The sequence below is a fragment of the Aedes albopictus genome, chromosome 3, assembly GCF_035046485.1.
Source record: "Aedes albopictus strain Foshan chromosome 3, AalbF5, whole genome shotgun sequence".
NCBI lineage: Eukaryota > Metazoa > Arthropoda > Insecta > Diptera > Culicidae > Aedes > Aedes albopictus.
The window spans coordinates 90,538,453-90,563,962 of record NC_085138.1 but is presented as its reverse complement, the minus strand read 5'-3'; the positions used below and the strand labels follow the sequence as shown (position 1 = coordinate 90,563,962).

The following is a 25,510-nucleotide window of genomic DNA, read 5'->3' as shown; positions in this document are numbered from 1 at the left end:
AATCTTCAAATCACAAAAACTTTAGTTTCCCTCGATGAAACATTTTCAAATTTTCAGAGGAGATACTAGAATAGTATACCTTTCGAATGCCGGGTGCCACTTGGGTGGACATTTTTATTTGTTAATAACGGTTTTTGGCACACCGTGGGTCCGATAGTAGTGCGATGTCTGTACTTGACTCCGAGACTGACTGCCATAGCAACTGTTGTGCAGCTTCACAGTGGTTCAGGTTTAGTTGTGTAACCTGCATTATCGTTTGGAACTTCGACCTCCTCGCGTGCCTGGACATTTAGGCCCGCCCGTCGTGTGGCCCTTGTTCGCCGTGCAAATCAGGCATTTTGGTGCAGAGTTGCACTCCCTGGCGATATGGCCTTCTACTCCGCACTTCCTGCAGAGCTAACTCCGGTCTAGGCCTTTGCATGCCCAGGACTTATGCCCTTGCTCAAAGCACTTGAAGCACGCCACTGGCGGCTCGTATATGCTGAGCGGGCACACTGACCAAGCTACCTTGATCTTCCCGACTGAAATCGCCTTGTTCGCATCCCCTACGGGGAGTTTGAACGCGGCAATCTGCGTGCCAGCCGGACCCTTACGCAGGCGGATCCATGCACTTGGTACATCTATCTCACACTGCTGTTTGAGTGCGGCTGCGAGCTCCTCTGCGTCGGTAATCTCGTCCAGGTTTTTACACTGGAGAGTTGCCTCCGCCGTTAGGACTCTAACCTGCACCTTTTCGCCAAGTACCTCTTGGGCTAGTGCTTTGTAGGAAGTACTTTTATTAGCTGCTTCCTTCTTCAGCACTAGCATCATCTCTCCAGTCCTGGTGCACCGGATGCTTTTTGCATCCGCGCCCAACGGTGAGAGACGATTCTCGCCACGCATGGCCTTCAGCACCTCGGCGTATGTGTCTGCCTCGGTTTTGAAGACCAGCGCGTCACTTCTCGCTCGTTTTCGGGCTGGTTTCGTAGTTCTCATCTTCTTCTTTTTCTACCGTAATCCAAGGGTTCTCCTTCCCTTGCACATTGGTCGGGCTCCATACAAAGGGGCGGCCAAAACTCCCAAAAAACGAAATTGATAATTTTAAACTTTATTTCACCTTATAACAAAGTTAATGTACTGTACTTTTATGATTATTAATTAAAAGAATACTAGCTTTTGTATTTCAATGACATTTTTACTGCCAAAGTGGCCTAAGTCATAAAATTGAAAAATGAATTATTCGAAAAAAGTAAAATAATAATATTTTGAGAATGGAATATATGTTTTAAGTTATCCAGCATATGAAAGCTCGTTATTGGACTGTTTGAATGCACGTATGATGCAAAATTAATATGTCACAAAACTTTTCAAATTTTCATATATTGTACCTTAGAAATTTTGGGAATTTTTAAGTTAAAAAACGGTTCGTGTCGTCACGTGTCGCCGCAATTTCGAATAGTACATCTTAAACATCATGCTTAGAGCTGCCTAAAAACGTTTAAATATTTTGCAGAAATTTGCAGTTTTTCAAATTAGAGCTTTTTAAAAAAGTCATGTTTTTCATATATTTTACGCTATTTTTCCATTTTTTACTGAAATAAAATTTATCTTTCCACATTTTTCACACGTTTTGAACAAACTTGATTGGATTTGATCGAAAGATGATCATTTATTTAAATCCGAATTGATTTTCCAACAAAAAACGCAAAAAATATGGAGTTTACTGATTTTCACTGTTTTTGAAATTATTGAAATTACGTAATTTTTGAATACCCCTTTTTAAACACTAAAAACACTATATACCATATCTGGGCAACCTATAACTTCGATTAAACACATAAAAAGAGTTTTGGCCGAACTTTATCTTTTTCCGACCATTGTGCCTTGGTTCGGTTGGCCTCCGTTCTTCCTCTGGTTCGCTTGCTGGGGCTTGGTTTCTCTGCCCCTTGCGCGCTTCGCAACCGGCTTAGCAGCCTGGTTACCTACGCTGGTCTTCACCTTCTCTTTCTTCGGCTTTGCACCCGACTCTGCCGGACGCTTCTTGGGCCGCGTCTCCTCAGCAGGTCCAGCAGGCTCAGCAAAGAGGAAGCTGTCCGTTTGAGTGGACCGCTCTTCTCTGCTCGCATCAGCAGCACTTCGCTCTTCCACCAGGAGGTCTTTCTCCTTCTTGGCCTGAGCCAGTGATTTGCGTAGCTTCAGCAGGCCCTGTTTCAGGTCCTTGCTGATGGTAGTCCGCCCGCTCGTGTAACCGATCAGCTCGTCCAGCCCGCTCCTGTTGCGGTTCAGCGCCCGCGTGAGGTCCGCACCGGTCATCTGTGCTTCCTCCGTCGGCGCTGTACCGCTTCGTGCACCACTTGCTCCACTTGAACTTCCTGCCGCTGGTTCGCTGGTGGGAGCACCAGCCCCTCGGAGTGGCGATCTAGCCAAGCCTCCACGTGCGAACGGGTTCAATGCCGCTCCCTCAGTTACTCCACACTCGACCACGTTGTTACAGTTGTTGAATTTCGAAGTCATGTCTGTTGGGCCCCCCTTAGAGCCGCTATTGTTCACTGCAAATGAAGTAGTCGCCAAGGATCCTGGTGGTTATCTATGCAAGCAGGGAGGCCACCCGAGGGTTGGCCCAGGCCCTTATGGGGACTGAGCTCAGAGCCGGATCAGCGCTAATCAGGAGTGTTCATATGAACCTACTTCCACCCAGTTAGTTGCCTAAGCTGGGCACAGATCGGGAACGTACTCTAAGGCAATGCCACGGTTTTATGGGGCGGAAGGCAGCGTCGACATTAGCCTACCCGCCGTTTCAAGTCAGTGTCACCCGACCTTACTAAGAGGATAGAATGCCGTCGCTAACAGCTCACTTGTGCATAGTTACCTAAGCGTGTACCATCTCATCTACCATATACTAAGCATGACCAGTATACCATAATCAGGAACTTACTGGCATCGTTCCTGATGTGCCCGAGGCACTTCTAGCTGGGCTGTGACACTTTGAAGCGGTGCCATATCGCTTGAACAGAGTTGCTTCCGGATTGAACAGAGTTGATTTCGAATTTCTGAAGAGGACCAGCAGAGCCCACTGCTGGTCCCCCGCCACGCCTAGGCTTACTCCGCTTGAGCAGTTCGTATGTGCCGGTGCTCGGTCACCTCCCGGTGCCAAAGGTGGTAAGTCCGCACTGATGTGTGGATATGGTTCGCTTAGGAAGGAATCCTAAGCTCCCACCCTTACGAGTTTAACCCTTGGGAAAAGTCGTCTGCAGGATTGTCCACTCCTGCTACGTGTCTTCACTTATCGATAGGAGTGGCTGATTGGATTTGGTTCATACGATTGGCTACGATCGTTTCCCAACGTCCGGGGGATGATCGAAGTCATTGGATCACGGTAGTGCAACCTGCGTGGAGAGATGTGATGCGCACAACTCCAGTCTGACTGTAAGGAGGCGATCTGCAAAGCGTGAAAGTTTCGACTTCGATACTAAGTGTTTCATGCGCACTTCGTTCATGGGTGTATTTGGCGCAGACAACATGTCCCGTAGGCCTTATCAGACGCATCAGCAAAAGAGTGGAACTAGATGCTGACTGCGTCGATGACGTAAGTAAAACGTGGGACTCTGACATCAACGAGGAGATCAATGATCGTGTAGAACTCCTTCCACTCTTGTTGCAGCTTTAGGGATAGAGGTTGATCCCATTCGTAGCGCTCGTTATTGGGAGTTTTCAACGCCCATAAACGTTTCATGGCTAGTTTAATCTTGGTGATGGTGAATCCCACTAGTCCCAGCGGACAAAAATTTCTGATACGTTGGACATAACATAACCTTGCGCTTAGTGAAAATGAAAGCAAGAAGGGGCAACTGAAGTTTGAACCAGAATACGTCACATTCCGGTTCCCGAATGAATTCAAGTGTACTGTACTAACAGACTGCGGTTCGTGGAGTTCAATTGTGGATCATGAATTTGAATAACGGTTTGTCAAGCCGCTTTATATACCCAAGGCAATTCATATTCCTCCATGAACTGGTGACAGACGGCTTTCACATTGAATTCTCGTTTGAGCTGGCATACTCAACGAGGAAGCGGCGTTCGGCAATGGTTTTGGAATTTCCCAACACTATCTCCAGGTTGTCTATTCTAGGTTAGTGGACGACGTATCGTCTCGTTGGGGCTCTGGACGTGGTTACAGCATAGAACTCCTCACATACCTTTATAATGTGCCTTTGCGGACGTGGTATAAACGGATTGTTCAAGAATTGTTTCGATCTCTCCAAAACGGTAAGAGAGTGGAATCGGGCAGGGCATCAGAGCTAGACAGCTGAAAGACTACCGAATCGATGAAATTTTGAAGAGTTTACCACACAAAATCCAACCGAAGTACTTTTCAATGAGATACAAAGGTCACGGCCTAGAGAGCTTCTTTCCCGTGTGAAATTTGCTTCCTGGTTGCTTTTTACTACCTTACCGATCAGGCTAAAGCCGGGGTGGCCTCTGCTGTACATAGTACACGCTCAGAAAAGCGTTCTGATAAACGTGAACAAACAAACGCAAATATGAGAACAAGCAAATATACACCGTGAACTGGAACTAGTTCCAGCTGTCAACATGGGCGTTCTAGAAACCGTGATATCTAGTTCACGGTGTACATTTCTTATTGTTGTTATCGTTGCTATGCATAGTTCCCGTTTGTTCTCGTTGCCGTGACTGCGAGTTCACGTATACCGGAACGGATTTTTTTGCGTGTAGCCGTCTCCATTCCACTCGGTCCATGGCTGTTTGTCTTCAGTTCCGCAGTCTGCGTAGGATCCGCAGATCGTCCTCCACCTGGTCGACCACCTAGATCGCTGCGCACCACGTCTTCTTGTACCGGTCGGATGATTCTCGAGAACCATTTTAGTCGGGTTGCTATCCGACATCCTGATGACGCGACCCGTCCGCCGTAGCCTCCCGATTTTCGCGGTGTGGACGATGGTTGGTTCTCTCAGCAGCTCATGCAGCCCGTGGTTCATTCGCCTACTCCAAGTCCCGTTTTCCATCTGCACTCCGCCGTAGATGGTACGCAACACCTTCCGTTAGAAAACTCCAAGGGCGCGTTGGTCCTCTGCACGTAGGGTCCATGTTTCGTGCCCATAGAGGACGACCGGTCTAATCAGCGTTTTGTAGATAGTTAACTTCGTGTTACGGCGAACTTTTTTCCATCGTAGAGTTCTGCGGAGTCAAAAGTAATTCCCTGCCACAATGCGCCTCTGAAGTTCTCTGTCGTTGTCGGAGGTCACCAGTGAACCAAGTACACGAATTCTTCAACCGCCTCGATCTCATTACCATTTGCCATCATGTACTTTGTCTTCGACACATTAATGACTAATTTGATTCGCCTGGCTTCACTCTTTAGTCGGATGTACGTTTCCGCCATCGTCTCAAATTTACGAGCTATAATATCAATATCATCAGCGAAACCAAGCAGCTGAACGAACTTCGTGAAAATCGTTCCACTCGTGCTTATCCCCGCTCTCCTAATTACACCCTCTGAAGCAATGTTGAACAGCAAGCACGAAAGACCATCACCTTACCGTAACCCTCTGCGAGATTCGAAGGGGCTCGAGAGTGTCCCAGATACTCGAATCACGCACATCACTCGATCCATCGTCGCCTTGATCAATCGTATCAGTTTATCCGGGAATCCGTATTCGTGCATAATCTGCCATAGCTGTTCTCGATCGATTGTATCATACGCCTATTTGAAATCGATGAACAAGTGATGTGTGGGCACGTTGTATTCGCGGCATTTCTGCAACACCTGGCGGATGGCGAACAACTGGACCGTTGTAGCGCGTTCACCCATGCAGCCTGATATCGCCCCACAAACTCTCTTGCAATCGGTGATATACGGCAGCATGAAGTCACATCAGAGTACATAGGTCACAACAAAATATAATAAGTTATACTAATAAATGGTTTGTTCTTCATCATCTCTCTTTTCCAGGTACCGGTGGCAACCATACTGAACGACCTTAGTCCCGTGCCTGCGCCAGCGAAAGTCACCAATAAAATCTCCAACTCGAACCCTATGAGTCCTATGAACCCCGCCGGGCTACAAAGTAACTCGCCGGACGTTAAGGCCATGCGGTAAGCTTAGCATATTACACGGAAAAACCGTCCTACCTTTGTCTTTGTCTTCCACCAGCAGGAGGTAGGGGAAACCAACAACAATAATCGACCAGTACGGCAAGGGCGGGAACATTCCGCTCACGCTCATTACAAATTATAATTTTCATTAAACAAATGAATTCAAAAACCACAGTTACACAGTGGAGGGAACAGGAACATTCCGTAACACCGAGCGGCTGTGCCCGCTGTGCACGAATCCGTTACATATGTGAAACAGCGAGATATTAAATAACCGCCGACAAGCTGGTCGTCGTGGTTCCCGTAGCAGACTGAACGTGAAATAGGTCGTCGTTGTTCTTCAGATCAACCCAACGGTGAACGGTGAAAATTATTCCACCAAATACATAAACCTGCCGAAAACTTGACAGAACAATAAGTTTCACATTCCGCGGCAAGTTCCAGCGGCGCTTCTCATTAAGGGGTTCGAATACATATAGGTTGGGCCGTGGTCCTGAGCATCACTAATGAACGCTATTCACTGAGGGCACTGGGTGGAGGCGTATAGAGGTGTAGGCATATCTGCACGTGTGCATGCGATAAGCAAACCGGCCGAGGCGGCGGCGATACCATCAACCAACCAGCCAGCGAGGACGACGAACGTTCGTTGTTCACCTTTGTCTCTGCCTCCGGTGTTCGGTGTGAAGTGCGCGGTGGTGTCCGGTCCTTCCCCTCGTCCTCACAGAACCAACCATTTTAATATGTTTACACCTATGAGCGGCATCCGGTTTCGCCCCAACATTCCCGGGAGCTGGCCGGGAGCGACTGAGAAAACAATGGAAAATAATTATGATAATTATTTCAGGAGCTCAGTCGTGACTCCACGTGACTGACCCCGGCAGTCAGTCTCCGGGGAGTGTTGTCTATTGTTGTATGTACCTACTATCGCTTCGTGGCGTGTCAGAACCACAAGGAATTCGGTGCATTTTAAATGTTGGGATGGAAACTGAATTTATGACGGTCGCATACCATTTGCCGGAAAATGTGACCCTAGTTGAGTAATGCTTTGGGTATTACAGTATTCTTTAGATGTGTAGTAAACGGCATCGAAATTCCAAAACGTTTTTCTTCTGAAGTATGTGAACCAGGTTGCTTCAAGTGTTTGGCCCTTTTGGCCTTTCCAAAAACAGAGATTGACCTCTTCGGACATATCTTGAGTTCAGCGATGATTTTGGATTGTTATTTTTGAGTTGATGGGTGTCATCCGTCGAATTTTCCACTGCTTTGATCTCTTACACCTACAAACTCCGTTCATGTGTTCATCGATGCGCTGCTTCCACCTTTCAATCACCTTTAACGGATTCATTGAATCTCATATCGCATAAAGCATTTCAGCCTCAGAACACATCCAATAAAGATCTTCATCTTTGTGGGAACATCCATCTACCATTGCATATCAAGACCGTCATAACTCTTATGGCAATCCCCTTCTCTTCTAAAAAAACCTCAAAACTTCCGAAAAATCCACCCCCTCTCAACGGGAGGGGCGAGTGATATATTGTCGTAATTTAATGTGATTTAATTGGATATCATATTGCGACGAGGACGACGACGATGGTGACGAAGACTTCCGTGGCAACCATTACGATTCCTGACGCAAATATGTTGGCGTCGCCCAGCGTGTGTAACTTCATCTCTCTGATGCCGCCAAAACGGCAGGCACACGACATCGATTTTCCACATACGTGTGTACGTCAGGAATTTCCATTATGTAATCTGGAAAGTCTACTGCCACGGTCTACGTCTTTCAATTGTGGTGTGGTGACGAAAAGAAACGACGAACGAAACGGACGACGACGACGACCGATAAAATCACAGAATTTATGGCTTAATTTAGTGCATACCTGGCGGGCGTTTATTTCAGGATTTTTTTTTAAACAGTTTGCAAATACGGTGTGCTGTGGAAGTGCGGATTGTTACCATCACTGACTGACCGTGGAAACCTTCCAGGTAAAATGGATACGAAAGCTGACATCGTGTTATGCCCTAGGATTGAACTGGCCATCATGTCACTACCAGACCCAAGTCATATGCGGCTATAAGAGTGACTTACGAATTTTATGTAGGACTTTGTGAATGTTCAAACCTGTTCTCTGGAAAAAAAACTTGACGAGTTTCTTGAAAAAATAAATTGAATCATTTCTGAAAATGGGGCTGCAAAACGGTGAGTCGATAAGGAGAGCGTCCAACATAGCTCTGATCCTCACAAGTTCCTTCTACGGGTCAAGCGATGACAAAAGATGAGTGCTTAGCTGGTAGTGCTGGGCACTGTTGTCCTTCTTACTTCAGCTAGATTGAGGACGTACATCTCAAACGTCTGTTTACCAAGGAGGTGCGGCTCAAACAGCGTCTATTCTGGCATCCAGCGACTGAACATGAAACGCTGTATCGCGTCAGCTATACCTAAGGTGGCAGCCCCACCAACGCGATGTAGGCAGCGCGACGTCGGTAAGGTAGCCTGTCGAAGCCTTACACCAGCACGAAAAATGAAGATAATAGAAGAAAACGCGAACGATACTCTCGGAAACGAAATAAGGACTATGATTGGAAACTCGGTACCTGGAACGTCAGGACGAGAGAGCCTTTTGGCTCGTGAATTGCAGAAAGTGGGTGTGTGTGTGTTGCTGCTATTCAGGAAGTGCGGTGGCCCAAATCGCCAACACATCATTCAAATATAACATCTACCACAGCGGCAGCGGTAAAGCAAAACATGGGTTCGGATTCATAGTGATCGGGAAACAGATGAAGCGAGTCATGAGGTGGAAGCCAATCAACGAGCGGATCTGCTTATTGAGGATTCGAGACAAATTCTTCAACTACAGCCTGATCAATGTCTATGCGCTGACCAACGACAAAACCGATGACGTAAAGAATACGTTTTACGAATGCCTTGACAAGACCTATGGAGAATGTCCAAAACATGACGTTAACATTGTCATCGGTGACGCCAACGCGCAGGTTGGAAGAGAGGACTTTTTCCGTCAAATCATCGGTACGAAGAGCCTTCACTCCGTCACAAACGACAACGGCGATGGCCATTAGTAGCACCTACTTTTCACGCAAGAACATCCACAAGCACACCTGGACACACCCAAACGAAGTAGTTTGCAACCAAATCGACCATGTGCTGGTAGATGGCCAACACTTCTCGGACGTCATTGATGTTAGAACTTTTAGGGGTCCCAACATAGATCACTACCTCGTAGTTAGTAAGATTCGAGCTCGATTATCAACCGTGTCGAACTCTAACAACCGGCGATAGATGCGTTTCAAAATCCAGCGTTTTTCAGCAGACGGTACGTTAGCTGACTATTACCAGAAGCTGGACGAGCGGATAAGTGAAATCAACGAGAGCGATAATCTCAACACTCTATGGGAGTCTATTCACGGAGCGATGAGTACGGCAGCGCAGGAGGTGATAGGCACTGCTCAAAGACGATCTAGGAACGGGTGGTTAAACGAGACGTGTAAGAGGATAACGAATAAGAAGAATGTCGCCAGAAGCCGGATGCTGGTGTCTGGGTCCCGTCTGGGAAGCGAGAGCAGCTGAAAAATGAATCTATCGCAGAAAGAAAAAAAACACCATGAGAGAAATGTCATTGCTCAGGCGCAAGAAAGTATGGAGCCGAATGATATGCGGAGGGTTTACAAAACTGTCAACGCCTTCTCCCGTCATGTGCAACGACCGTGAAGGAAACTTGTTAACAGACAAAACAATGATGGCTGCCAGGTGGAGAGAGCATTTCGAGGGGTTGTTGAACGGTGGGAATGGAAGAGCGACAGACAGAAATCGAATCGACGACGACGGACAAGCTGTGGAACCTCCAACGCTAGACGAGGTCAAGACAGTCATTAGAGGGCTGAAGAACAATAAGGCTGCTGGGAAGTAAGAACTCCCGATTGAGCATTTCAAGCACGGTAGTCAGCTGTTTCAACTCTTTAACCGTATTATATTGAATATATGGGAAGAGGAAGAACTGCCTGTTAGTTGGTTGAATGGTCTCATTTGCCCTCTATACGAAAAAGGGCATCGGCTGTAGTGCACGAATTAAAGAGGAATAACACTTCTTAACCGTTATGTGGCCGGCAAACTTTTTGCTGTTTTTCTACACCGTGTATTTTAAATGGGTGCTGGGTACCCGGGTACCCTGCCGGCCACATAAGGGTTAATTCAGCGTACAAAATTTTGTCCGGAATTCTGTTTAACAGACTGAGGCCAAATGAGGAGTCCTTCGTCGGCGAATATCAGGCAGGATCTCGTGAGGGCCGATCAACGACGGATCAGATGTTCACCCTGCGGCAGATTCTCGATAAATTTCAGGAGTACAACTTGCAGACCCATCATCTGTTTATTGATTTCAAGGCGGCATACGATTCAATGAAAAGAAATGAGTTATGGCAGATTATGATCGATCATGGTTTTCCGGCGAAGCTGATTAGACTGATTCGTGCGACGCTTGACGGTTCGAAATCAAGTGTACGGGTTGCGGATGAAATTTCGTCATCGTTCGTAACCTTAGACGGGCTGAAGCATGGCGATGACTTCCGAACTTACTGTTCAACATCGCGCTGGAAGGAGCGATAAGGAGAGTTAATGAGCAAAGGAGTAGAACCATTGTTACGAAATCGCATATGCTCCTGGGCTCCACGGATGATATCGATATCATCGGGATCGACTGTCAGGCCGTGGAAGAGGCGTTCATACCTTTTAAAAGGAAGACTACGAGGATTTGACTAACGATTAACACCGCAAAGACCAAGTAGATGATTGCTGATGGTTAACGTCGGTCCGGCCGTGGTAGTGGTGACGAAGCGGTGCTAGGTGGTGAAAAGTTTGATGTTGTAGACGAATTTGTATATCTTGGTACTCTAGTAACGTGCAACGTGCAATAATGATGATACCCGCGAAAAGCCGGATTGCAGCTGCGAATCGGGCCTTTTTCGATCTGCGAAACCAGCTGAAGTCTCGTAGGCTGCAAACGAAAACAAAAACCGCGTTGTACAAGATCCTGATACTTCCGGTCGCTTTATACGACCATGAATCGTAGACGTTGAGAGAAGCCGATCGGAGAGCCTTTGGAGTCTTCGAACGGAACTTGGCGGTAAACTTGAGGACGGCATCTGGCGATGAACCACGAATTGTACTAAGTATATAAAGAGATGAATATAGTGAAACGAATAAAACACAGCATGCTGCGGTGGGCTGGGCACGTAGCTCGTATGCCGGAAGAACGACAAGCTAAAAACATATTCAACAGAGAACCAGGAAGGGGTCGTCGGCTTCGTGGTAGGCTGCGCACACGGTGGCTTTTTGCAGTTGAGGGTTCTAATCGTTCAGGGTGACTGGAAGCGATTGGCCCAGGACCGAGACCAGTGCCAGTCGAGGCGAATGCTTGATTCAGCGTACACTCACCGCTACAAGTTGTAGCCCATCAAGTATCAAGTAAGTAAGTAATTTTTAAGAACATTATCTGAGACAAGTTTTGAAGGAATTATTAGAATGAGCACGAATTCGAGTAGAAAAAAACTCTAAAGAAATTTCTTAAAGATAATGTTGAGAAATTTTTGGTAATACATAGTCTTGAAATTACAGAGATATTCTTACCATTCCAACAACAATCAATCCAGGAAAACCTGCAAGGCTTTTTCACCAAAAAATTTACTTGAAATTTTTGCAGGTTTTTTTTTAATTTCTTCATGATTCTCTTCAACCAATTTTCCCGGCGATTTTTGGCAAATGATCAAGGGATTGTTAGAAACATGCCTGTCTCTACAAATTTATGACGGATAACTCTGAAAATTCCACTGTTCACGAGGTTAGATTCTCATCGAAATTCCACTAACAGTTTCTAGATGTGTTTCCTGGAACCTAATTAATTTTTTTTTTCGAGAAATTTGTATTCTTCAAAAATTGAATACATGCACACATCATATCCATAATGAAATTGTTGGAGGAAATGTTGCAAAATTTATTCAGAGAATTATTTTTAAGATTTTTCTCCGGTAGCTCTGCGTGGTGTTCTTTACATTAGAACTCAACAAAAAAAATCCTGTAGAATTGTCAGAAATTCTTTTGAGAGTTCTCCAACATTTTTTTTTCAAAGTTTCTACAGGATTTTCAAAAAAAAAGTCTGACATTTCAAAAGAAATCGCTTGAAAGTTGTAGGGATGAGTTTTGGGAAAGAATTAATTCACAAGCATCTCAAAAAAACCAAAAAAGATCATCAGAAGAATTCCCGGGATGCACCCTGAAGTAAACCTTACATGATTCCTTGTGTTTTTATGGAATTTCTGAAAAAAAAACTCGATGTAGAGGCCGAAGTGCAGTTCATTCGTATTCATCCCATAGATATTTTTTTTTGTGTCTGTATTAACGAGACTTTTAGCCCTAGGCTAATTCATCTCGAAAACCACGCTTTACCTCCCATCCGAAGGAAGAACTCATATTTTGCAAGTTTGTCGGGAGTGGGATTCGATCCCAGGTCCTCGGTGTGATAGTCGCGTGTTTCAACCATCACACCAGGTCCGCTCCAGATATTATATATGTATAATGGCGGGTAATGCCATTAATAAGAATGAAAAAAAAACATCGCAAATAATAATGGATACTATAAAGTTTATCGATTGCTTACCTGCTGGTCGTTGTGGAATAATTTGAATTTAGGTCAATTAGTGTAGATAAAAAAAACAAATTTGCACCCACTATAATTAATTCAAAATAGAAATTTAGATTTGACATTATATGTAGTTTGAAAATGATGATAATAGAAAAAAGAGGAAAACACTTTCCACGAATCGGATACCATGGCATTCATGGAATCCTTAAAGAAATTTCAAGAAGTACTTATTGCAGAATTCTTCGAAAAAATATGGTAACTCGCCAATGGACTACCCGCTTGACGAGCAGCCACAGTTGATCAGCAGGAGTAAATCCATTTAATTTTGTATGGCGAAAAGCATCTAAACTTGGATTACTTGAAATAGAAAGCTCTTCCTACAAAAATATTTGGTAGCGTAATAGTGGTTGCCATTGTGCACAACCACTACCAAATATTTTTTCGAATAATGTATTCCCCTTCGAGAAATGTGCCTTTAGAAGCTATTCGCCATACAATATTTTTGCGATTTACTTTTAGTGTTTTTTCGCGCATAGAAGCTAGCGCCACATTGGTCGATGCGGAGAGTAGGTAAACAGCCGATGCAGGTAATTAATTGCTGATCAGTTGATACTAGAATTCTGGTTTTCATTATTTTTTTCGTGGATAATTCCATTATAGTATTAAATATCCAGTGATCGTCTAGATCCAGTAATTTCCTACTGTTTCCATTGAAATAGTAAGAAATCAAAGCTTGTTTTCTCAAAGATGCGCCACCACATTAAAAGTAAAATCATTTTTCTTGTATGGACAAATCGCTGGCTTGCACTTGTTCCGCATCGCAGCGATTTGTGCCTTGGGGCAAAAAGTTGCAAATTAGAAACAAAATCATTATGCCTACGTGTTTCTTCTGGATTCATTGCAGTAACAGAGAATTGATTACATCACCATACAAATTTCAAGTTGTTTACTTCTTTTTTTCCTGACTGGCATTTTCCACCCGTGATGCGCATGATGTTTCGAGTGGATAGATGCCAGGCGGCGCCGCTGTATATGTGAAAAACACGTGGAATACGAGCGCCATCTACGATCGCATAGCGTAATCTTCGCCGTTACTTTACACTGTTATCACGTTTACCGCATTTATCAGAAAAGCGCCTCTACCGGCACTCTAGCAAAAACGCAGCTGATTGCTTCCCATTAAAACATTTCTACCGGAATTCGGGAATGCGAATGTTAAACGCTTCCTTAAGCTGGCTCATGCTAATGTTGACCGATTCTCGCTAATTGTTGAACGGTTCAGTTAGAAGTTGAACTGGTAGTTGAAATTTTATTCAAGAGAGCTTACGTAATTTCGACCGTTTTGTTCTCTTCGTCATGAAAGGTTTATTGAAACCTATTAAAGTCAAAATTGGACTGAAATGTTTCTCAACCAAGCTGAATTATTCTTCCAAGTTTCAGACAATTTGGTCGTTAACAACCCCTCATGACGAAGAGGACAAACCTGTTATCCAATAATGGATACTTATGTCAGATTTTCATTTTAAATTTTCTTGTGAGGTTCAGAAGGATTGCGAAAGGATTCCCAGGGGTTCCAGGGTGCCTTCGAATGTGGGTTGTAGGTATGTTTCAAATGTGTATCAAAGTTTCTCAGGAAATTTCAGGAGGATTCCGAATGGATTTCCGTTGGATAGACGGTACGCCCTTGAAAACCACTGAAATTTCTAGAAATGCCCTGCAACACCCTGGGACCCCTTGAACAACCTTTCCAGAACCGTCTAAAATTGCCTGAAACACCTTGAAATTCTTCTAAAAGTACTTGAAACTTTTTGGAATGTCTTCGACCCTTCTGAAACATCTTAAAATCTCCTGGAATTCTTCTGGAATGCCCTGAGCCATCCAGAACCCGTAAGGAACACCATGAAACCGCCTAGAACTCCCTTGAATCGTTTTGAAAAATATACCCTGAACGTTCCTGGTTCCCTTAAATGCCCAAAAACCCCCTGGAGCGCCGCTGAATTCCATTGAAACCCCTGAAATTCTTCGAAACGCCCCTCAAACTCGTTGAAACCCATGGAACATTCCCGAAACCCCTGAAACACCCTTGTCTGGGTTATCCCAAAACCCTTGAAACCTCTAAATTGCCGCAAAGTTCTTTTGCATCGCCCTTGAAACCCCTGGAACTCCCCTGAAACGCTTGAATCGCCGCTGATATCCCCTACAACGTCCCTGAAACCCCTTGAAAATCCTTGTAACGTATGTGAAATCCACTGGAACACCCATGAAACTCCTGAAACGCTCCAAAAATCCTCTGAAACACCCCTTGTACGCCCCTGGCCTGTTCAAAGCCTTTGAATTGCCCTTGAAACCTCCTGGAACGCCTTTGCAATCTTATGGACTCCTCTGAAACCTGAAACGCCCCTGAAATCAACTGGACACGTCTTGAACCCCTTGATACCATCTGCAATACACTTGGAACTGCAACACCCCTGAAATGCTCCTGAAATTGAAAAACCAAAAGTCTAGATAATGCAAGTGTTCAACGATTGGATCATGTATGCGTAATGATAGTGCGATGAAAAATAATTATTTATGTAACGAGATGCAAAAAGTTGATTTTTTTTTCCAAAGAGAATCTCAATTTATAGTAATCCTTGGTGGAATCTCCAGAAGAGTGGCTGGAAGTGTGGAACTTAGGCAACATCTAAAAAAAATATTACTGATATCAGCTTGTGATGAAACTTCATAGAACAATGAAATTTCTTCAGTAACGAAGTTGCAGAATTTTCGACAGATACAAACACAAATATTCAGCAGGATTTTTTGACTCCCTATTCAACATAGCATGAGAGATCCTCTTGTGAAGATTTTCACCCGGATAAAAAGGGAGGAGAGGTTTCAAAAATACATCAGATTTATTTTCCGAATTTTTACAATAAATACATTAACCAATGCTTCTAGTAACTTATTTAAAACAAAAAGGAATCATTGATTATTAAGAAAAAAAAATCCCACATAAACCTTCCAAATTTCTGTCCCAGATTCTGAAAGTTCTTTTATAAAATCCGCAAATATTCTCTTAAGAACCTCTGTTAAAATTTTGGGTCGGAGTTCTGCCAGAAACCTTGTGAGATTTCACTGATAGGTCTTACTAAGATTTCTTAAGAATTTCTTCTTTAATTTTTTTCAGGATTTTCCAATCGAATTCCTTCTGGGATTCCTCAGGATTTCTCGTCGAATTTCTCCACAACTTTCACAAACTTAAACTAGGACTTCATCTGATTTTTTTCTTGACTTCAGTAGTGTTTGGTTAACATTTTTTCAAAAATTATTTCTGGGATTCCTAAATAAATGTTTTTTTTTTCATGTTCCCCCAGATGTTCCTTTTGGGAATCTTCGAGGAGTTCTTTCTCGGATTTCTCCTTTATTTTTTTCTGATAATTCTGCTGGAGTAATTTTATCCCTCCAAGAATTTTACAAGAAAACTCTTGAAGAAAATCGCAGGCCTCTCATGCGAATCATCCAGAGATTTCTTAGAGACGCTTCTGTGGACTTTTTTCCAGAGATTTCGTCAAGAACTTCTCCACATACACTCCCGTTCAAAAGTTTGGGGTCACCCCCTCAAAAACATGTCATTTTTTTAGGCCCATATCTCCGCCAATTTGCGTCCGATTTCAAAACCCTGGGTTTCATTCAAAAGATAATAAGTCAAAGAAACTTTGAACATGATTTACAAGAAACTTTTTCAAAAAATTTTGTATGTAAACTTAACCCAAAGTTGCCAAATTTTCTAAAAAATGAATATAAACTTACGGCAGTGTCGCTGGAAGTTGGGTCGACCAAATTTTAAGATGAGAGCGGTAATATGACCCATTTTCTATTAGCTTTCAACTGCTTTTTACAGAACTTGGCTAAAAAATCTAGAAAAAAAGTTATTAAGTAAATTAATCCTTGATGTCATCGACCAAAAGTTTGGGGTCACCCCTCAAAATGATGTATCGGCCAAAAGTTTGGGGTCACTATCGTAAAACATGGAAAAGTGATTTGTTGATATCTTTGTCATCTTTCATTCAATTTTAATTCTTCTTGACTTATTTGAAACAAAATGAATGATACTTACTGCATAGACATTGTTACACATATTTGTTGAAATTTACATACTAAAACTTAACGTAAAGTTGCCTCATTTTTTGAAGCGTGGTAAAATGTGCTAACTTTACATAACATTTTTATATACAAAAATCGTTAAATACGTTAAGTTAAAGACATCAAACGTAAATTTAGTTAATTATCTTTAAAATGAGCCAAAAATAATTAAAATTGAACTATAGATGACGAAGATATCACCAAATCACTTTTCCATGTTTTACGAAACTGACCCCAAACTTTTGGCCGATACATCATATTGAGGGGTGACCCCAAACTTTTGGTCGATGACATCAAGGATTAATTTATTTAATAACTTTCTTTCTAGATTTTTTAGCTAAGTTCTGTAAAAAGCAGTTGAAAGCTAATAGAAAATGGGTCATATTACCGGTCTCATCTTAAAATTTGGTCGACCCAAATTCCAGCGACACTGCCGTAAGTTTATTTTTGCAATTTCTCATCGTAATAGGCTGTTTTACCTCACGCAAATCTGACAGGAAAAGGCCTACTTTCCCACACCACATTAGTAGTGCGGTAATGGTTCATTACAGCACTGAATTGCGTTGCGTAATGAACCATTACAGCACTGTTTTCAGTTTTGATCAACTTCTTGATGCTTTCTCGACGCAGGTTTCAAAATTTGTGACAACTGCACGGCATAACCTGCTATGATCAGACTTTCTTAAACATGGCTATGAACATCAGTGTGCAGTTTGATGAAAAATTTTTGTTAAAAACTATCCTCAAGTGGTAATTTATGAAATTGCAAAAAACGTTGTACGCATCTCGGTGCAGAACTCGATTTTTACAGCACTCGTCGTACTTATCCAACTCGGCAAGCCTCGTTGGATAAGTGTACAACTCGTGCTGTAAAAATCTTCATTCTGCACCTTGTTGCGTAAACTACTAATTCATTTTTTAGAAAATTTGGCAACTTTGGGTAAAGTTTACATACAAAATTTTTTGAAAAAGTTTCTTGTAAATCATGTTCAAAGTTTCTTTGACTTATTATCTTTTGAATGAAACCCAGGGTTTTGAAATTGGACGCAAATTGGCGGAGATATGGGCCTAAAAAAATGACATGTTTTTGAGGGGGTGACCCCAAACTTTTGAACGGGAGTGTATTTCTCTTGAGATTTTTACAGCTGTTCCTGGTCTTGCCATGAACCTAGCTCAGAGACGCCTTTCAGGATTTCTCATGGAGATCTTGCTATTACTTTTCAGTAATTCCATCTCAAATTTCTCCTGAAAATTATTCTACGAGTTTTTTAGAAGCTCGTTCAGATATTATTTGATTTTTTTTCCTGGACTTTCGTTAGGTATTCATTCTGCAGTTTACTCTAAGATTTGTTTTCAAAAGTTCATTCTGGAATACCTTCAGGAGCTTGTCCTGGCACTAACACACGAAAATAAAAACTAAAAAGAGATCCCTGGCACTTTTTTGAAAGGTCTTCCTGATAATCTTCTATTCTCCTAGGTATACTTTTGTTTCGTTTTTTTTTTCTTAGGAATTCATGGAGTTCTCACTATTTTTATATAGAAGCTTCATCTCAGTTTCCTCAGAAAGTTTCAACTAAGATCTCTCAAAGGGTTTCTTCCCTATGGGATTTCTCCTGGAGATCTTTATTTATTTTTTGTCAGGAGTTTCTTATGCGATTCTTGCATACATTTTCACTGAGATTCTTCCAGAAGGTCCTTCCTAGATTGCTCAAGGAGCTACTTCTGGCATTTATCGTAGTTTTTTTTGTGTTTCTTCCAACTTCTCATATTCCAAGGTTATTCTGAATTTCCTCAAATAGATGTCTCTGAAATTACCTCTGAACTTCCTTCTGGTATAATTCTTGGAGTCTCTTCTAGAATTTTGTTCAATAGTTTCGTTACGTCCCTCGTCTCTCAAGGAATTCTTTTTGGAATTTCAGGATTTTTAGGGTTCTTGAGAATTTCTTTTCTGGTATTCCTCTCGAAGTCATTTTGAGATTCCAAAATCAACGAGTATTTTTTCTAAGATTTCTTGTGGATCATCTTCTGGGATTCCCCAGATTGCATTCTGGGATTTCTCTAGAAGGTTCACTTGAGGCTCCATAATTTTTTTTCTGGAAATTCTATTCGAGTCCATTCTGGCATCTTCCACAAAATTAATTGAGATTCATCTGGTTTATCTAGAAGTTCCAAGTGAAATACCCTAAAATATCCAGATAAAACTTAAAAGCTCTTGATACCAAATTCTACTGAAATTCTCTCTCACTCAGCCTTTATTTCTAATTGGCAACTGTTGTTTCTGTGGATTAGATGCAAGAGCCTGAATTTCATATGTTTTTAGTATTTTCTCCATTTACCAATTTTCACAAACAAAGTCCAGTCATTCATGCCGCCAATTCCCTAGGAACTTCCTGTGGGAATCACTGTACCACCTATACCGGATTCCATGCGGAAAGCACGAGTCCCGGCCAAACCGACCGACCGACAGGCCTGCCGGAGTCGAAGGCAAATTGCGGATTTCCCTTTCGCCTGCTAGCTGCTGGAGTCATATCCGAATCCGCTTCTGGAACGAAGCTGAGTTTCGGGTAGCACCAGCACCTCCGCCAACCTAGCGCTTGTGGCAACGTCTGATGTTTCTGCGCTGGTCGTAAATATGGAAGTGTTATTTAATTAAATTTTTCCTGCATGCAGACAAATGGGCTTACGGCAAGGTCGGCGTGGTGCCTTTGTGGTTTAGGGTTGAAGTGAGTCAGAGAGAGGGAAGATAGTTTTAATTTGATTTCGTTGGAAATGCTACTGGATTTCTTAATCAGAGCCAACTAGGAGAAAGTGGCTTGTGGGCAAGTTTTTTTCTTTCTTTCTTGAGGCAAGGTTTTCAAATAGTTATCTACTACCATCGTTGAGGATAAAAACAAGACAAACAAAAGTTACTCAAGGATGGTTCGTTAATTACCAAATAGAGTGGAGTTTACACAAGCTTCTTATTTGGTAAACATCCCCAGTTAAAAATATACATTAAAATTGGTTTGATTGGTTATATCGCCGGATTTGCGCTACGCAGTCGTAGGTTCGAATCCCATCTACAGTAAGTAAGTTTTTTTGCCTCCTATTTCTCTAGAACACACACAGTGAATTCAAATTTATTGCCGGAATCTTCAAATCGCACTGATAACACTAGTTTACAGCATTTTTGAACTCGGTAAGCGGATGATCGTTTTTGGCGTAGAATCATGCCTTGAATTCGAAAACGTGAAGGAAAAAATTTACAGTAGAGCGGAAATTTTTTCGACTTTCCATACAAGACTAATGATTTGAAAACGATGTTTGTTCTATTTTTAAGCAAAGTTGCTCACTTCACATCTCATTCTCCGTAATTAATGATCCGATTGAGCTGAATTTTTTACTGTATCTCGCCTACATCTCTCTCTCTCTCTTGGCGTAACGTCCTCCTGGGACAAAGCCTGCTTCTCAGCTTAGTGTTCTATGAGCACTTCCACAGTTATTAACTGAGAGCTTCCTCTGCCAATGACCATTTTGCATGTGTATATCGTGTGGCAGGCACGAAGATACTCTATGCCCAAGGAAGTCAAGGAAATTTCCTTTACGAAAAGATCCTGGACCGGCCGGGAATCGAACCCGTCACCCTCAGCATGGTCATGCTGAATACCCGTGCGTTTACCGCCTCGGCTATATGGGCCCTATCTCGCCTACATATGATATGTCAAATAAACGTTGAGAAAAAAATTTTAAATAGTTTTTTTTCTTATTGAAAAAAACACATTTCTTCATATATTTTTGGAAATTTTGCAAAAATTTAAGGAGATCGTCCCCAAATCTCGTCAACATATTGAATTTCATCAATCTGACGCAAAACCTGCATTCAGATGATCGAATGATATTATATTCAGCTTTTATTTTATGGAAAAAGAATTGAAATTTGTTGAACAAAACGCAATATATTTTAATTTTAGTAAATTCCATATTTTAAAAAGTTGTAAAACTCAATATTGAGCCAGAACTCAAAAACTATTCTACATTAATTTTTTTGAAGCACGGTTTCGAAATCAGCGCTAAATTATACTTCAAAAATGTTGGTCGTTGACAGAAGTTCACGACTTTCGTTTTATTTTGTTAACTAGTGTAATTCATCTATATATTTTCATCTCCCATCTCCATCACAGGTACTACAGACTGTGGATCTACACATGCAACGCTGTGCTCTTGATGGCGGTAATCGTATTCTGTGGCGTTGCGGGCAAAATTCTACTCTCCGACTACAAGCGTTTGCTGGTGAACGGGCTCAGTCTGACGCAGCCGAGCTTCATTTACGCGTACCTAGCGCTGCTGGTGCAATCAGGTTAGTTAGTGCCTAGAGCCTAGAGGTTCTAACAATCTTACTAATTGATATTTCTTTTCCAATTCGCAGGTTTCTTACAACTGATAGGGTGTCTTGGTGCCTTACGACTATCGGAGAAATTATTAAACGCTTACTGGTTGCTTTTACTCGTATTGTTAATAGGGGACGCCATGTTGGGCATATTTTGGATGTTCAAGTTCGACAAGGTGATGCACGACCTGCAACCGATGCTGAAGTAAGTGCATACATATACTCACCATAAACCGGAATATGGCAAATTTATAGATTGGGATCATGTTGGAGTTGCTAGAGTCAAACGATCAAACCATAAATTTGTATGTTATTCGCAATCATTTTCGGTGCCCACTGAGATTGGTATCACTTTGACTAGCTTCGGAAGAAGGCAACAATCATAACTAACAATACAATAATGTGCGCAGGGTTTTGTAAGTAACCCTCATGAAATTCTTAAACTAAATATAGAGCAAAACACGAATAACACGCCATTTTTAACTAGATATGTTCCAATTTAATTGAGATTTTGTGCATGGACAAGATTTCGTAATTCATTTACTTCTAAGTCAATACTTAATTATTTTTGCTTACCTAACTTTTAGAAAACAAGTATGAAAAAAACAAATTTTCTCCTTCAAAAAAATATAACACGGAAAGAGTTTGTTCAATTAAGTCTGACAAGAGTTACATAAACTCATGTAAGACATGAGTACTACTCGGGAACGTTTCAGTTCTGGGCACCCACGGTGGTGCAGAAGGCCGAATTGAAAGATCTCCATCCTGGGCGATTGTCAGCCATCGCCTTGACCAGTGTCCAGGTCAAATTTCTGTCGACTTGCTTTATTTCGTTGTTGAGGCTGTGCCGCCATGAGCCCCTGGGTCTGGCCTATGCTGCGATGTCCTGCTGGGTAGAGTGTGGCAGACCCACCTCCACTTCTATCCCGAATTTCTGTCGCTATCGGCTTTTGATGACATCGACGATGGAGTTCCACGTTGGAGATCCAATTGTGAGGCCACCATGCACGAATTATATACCGCAGGCATCTATTGATGAAGACCTGCAGCCTTCGCTGATAAACACCAGGTTTCACTGGCGTATAGCAGCACAGATTTCACTTTCAAGTTAAACATTCGGATTTTGGTGCGTCAACTGAACTGGATGTTTTCCAAATACTTCTAAAACTCGCAAAGGCTACCCTCGCCTTCTTGATCCGTGTACCAATGTCGATCTTGGTGCCGCCATCGGCCACCATTTAGCTACCAAGATATTGGAAGCTTTCAACATTCTCCACTGATTGCCCAGCTACCGTAAAGCTGGAAGAGTTGACCGTGTTTACATCCAACGATTTAGTCTTGTTGACGTTAATTGGTAAGACCTGCCGCTGAGGAGCGATTGGCAAGATCATCGAGCTTGCTCTGCGTAGAGCGCCGTTGAGCTTGGAGAGTATTGACGATTGCATGAATTTCTAGACTCTAGTGCAGTTTATATTCAGTGAGATGAAAATTGCACACTCACTAATATCAGTAGGCGTATGCTTCAAAATGTGACATTTCACCAACAGAAGTGAGTCGAACCAATAAACGCAACTGCAGGGCGAGGTCTAAAACACAGACGGTTCGAACCGGTAGATCAAAAAGTATTTTATGCATAAAGAGATGCGTTGACCTTCCAAACTAGACTAGATTGAAACGTGCAATGCGGGATCTGAAGCACGCTAGTTTATAAAACCGGAAAATTTATCATTTCCTGCTCAAAGAAGACAGTTTCTATGCCCCGTGCTGTAGAATTATCTCTTTTGAAACACTCCAATTCGCATTTTCATCACATTGAATCAACCAGCTTTTCCTAATGGTGCCCGACCCAAAGCTGTTTTTGTTTTCCAAATTGCTCCTTTTCTATCTACAGGTCTTTTTGTTACTTTGTTAATCAATCCGCAGCTTTCTTTTCAATTTAACTGCAGTTCGTTGACTCCCAGATTGTTTCTGGTCACGGCAATCTCCACATGTTTTCTGGAATCACCTTACTGGTTCACCGGTTCACCAAACATAATCTCAGGTTCCCCCAAGGGGGAGTCGCTGAGCACATCTTTACTTGTGCCAATTATTTTCAGTGTGCCAACGGGTATTGAATTGTGCCTCAGTGTGCCCCGAAGTGCCACTGCTTGATGATTCAGATTTTGCTTGGCAACTACCAAGACAACCAACTGTTTGTTTTCATTTTGCAGGTCAAATGCACATGGTTGCCTAGTTTTTTCACCCAAACTCAAGTGTCAAAATTGTGCCTCAGAGTGCCTCGGTGTGCCACACAGCGTATAAGATGGTGTGCTTGGCACCTCTTGGCACAATGTTCCAAGCGACTAGCCCCTTGGGTTCCCCTCAATCCCCTAGTCTCGGAACCATGAGGTCCGATTGATCCGCATTTCCTAGCCGGTTTTATTGCAATTTTATCTGTACTAGGCATATCCAGATGACACTGATCAGAACGATTCAACTCATCAAACGTTTGGACACAAAATAAAAACAATGAGGAGAAAAGTCGTTGTCGGGGTAACCGTGAGGTAACGCAGGTCTTCAGTGAGGTGTGCAAATAATCACTGTGCAAAAAATATTTTCACAGTAGTCTAATCATTCAGAAAAAATGCAATAACGTCATCAGCCAATTCGAAGTCATTTAGGTGCTCCATAGTAATGGGCTGCCACAGCAATCCACTATTTAGTTCACGGTCAATCGCAGTTACCAGGATCTCGTCGATTACGATGAGGAACAGTATCGATGATAGTATACATCCTTGCCTCATTCCAGCAACGACCCGGATGGGATCGGACAAAACATCGTTGTGCAGTACTCTGCACTGTACGAAAATGTCGTGAAGCACAGCGAGGCCGATGATTATCTCAGGAAGACCCTTGCGCCTGAGGGCTTCCCACATGTTTCCGTGATTGAGATGGTCGAAACCTTTTCCGTAATCAATGAACACCAGGTAAAGAAACTCTTTTAATTCATTGATATGCTTCAGAATGATACGGAGCGTGACAATGTGATCCACACAGGATCGTCCGGCACGGAATCCAGCTTGCTGCCGTCGGAGAGTTGCGTCAGTCTTCTCCTGTATCCGGTCAAGGATCACTTGCGAGGACTTTGAGAACGATACACAGTAACATGATGTTCTGCCAATTGGGTTCTTCAGGGGTACCTGGATTATTTCATAATCGAATTCTCCACCCAAAAAATTAGTCGAAATCCAAAATTTCATATTTTTTGGAGTCCGGGAACTATTTTTAAAATGCACTTAAAGTTTGTATGGGGGAATTTTATTGTTTGGGTCGAACTGTCACTTTATTGATTGAACTGTCTTTCTATCCACACAAACTAAAACTGTTTTGTTAGTTTCACCATCAAAACAAAGGTATTGGAATCTAATAAAATCACGTATTACTCAGAAAAATGAGGTCTTTCGATTAGGCTATAGAAAAAAGCAAAATTTTATTCACTGAACAATCCCATTATCGTTTACAGTAAGGTCACCTATTTTGGGTCCCTTTACTAAGACGCCTTGCATCCAGTCGGCCGGAAATGTCGCGGTTTCCCATATTTTGCAGAATAATTGATTCAGTAGTTGTGCGGATACAACGGGGTCAGCTTTGAACATCTCAGCTGATATGCGATCGACCCCTGGGGCCCTGTTCGATTTCATGCTATGGATGGCTGTTTCTATCTTCTGCACTGATGGAGCTTCGATGTTGACACGGATAATGCGTCGTACCCTTGGCTGATCATGCTGAGGTGTTGATAGCATGGCCGACACTTGAAAAAGGTTTCCAAAGTGCTTGAACCAGCGTTTCAACTGGTCAGCCGGGTCGGTCAGTAACTGTCAGACGTGTCTTTCACCGGTATCGTAGCATTCATCTTGGTTCCACTAAGGCGACGTGAAACATCGTAGAGGAGACTGATATCGAAGGCTTTCTCGCCTTCGTCGGCTAGGGAGTCCGCCCACGCTCTTTTGTCCCGTCTACATAAGCGTTTCTCGAGAGTCGAATAGCGCTGACGGGCTACGGTTTTGGCTCCTCGTGTTTTCGCTCGCTCTATCGTGGCTTTTGCGTTCCTTCGCTCCTCTATCTTCCTCCAGGTGTCATATGTGATTCACTGCTCACCCAAATCATTCTCGCCGGAGTCGATGAAGGCGTTCTTGATGGTGCTCCATTGATCTTCTACGCTTCCACCTTCTGGAATATCCGCAGCACGGTTCTCGAGCTCCTCGACAAAGGACCTTTTCACCGCAGCGTC

At 42.8% G+C, this 25,510-nt stretch overlaps 2 protein-coding genes across 3 annotated transcripts in view; one reads left to right on the top strand and one right to left on the bottom strand.

The window, feature by feature from the left end:
- The window catches only part of LOC109423702 (pseudouridine-5'-phosphate glycosidase), a 520,698-nt gene that overhangs the window by 322,313 nt on the left and 172,875 nt on the right, over window positions 1-25,510 (bottom strand). The window lies entirely within an intron of this gene.
- The window catches only part of LOC109423689 (uncharacterized), a 125,419-nt gene that overhangs the window by 45,340 nt on the left and 54,569 nt on the right, over window positions 1-25,510 (top strand). For both annotated transcript variants that reach the window (XM_029873087.2, XM_029873078.2), the window contains exons 4-6: window positions 5,951-6,093; window positions 21,035-21,210; window positions 21,280-21,445. In XM_029873087.2, the coding sequence (XP_029728947.1) occupies window positions 5,951-6,093; window positions 21,035-21,210; window positions 21,280-21,445 (485 nt within the window). The remainder of the gene's footprint in view (window positions 1-5,950; window positions 6,094-21,034; window positions 21,211-21,279; window positions 21,446-25,510) is intronic.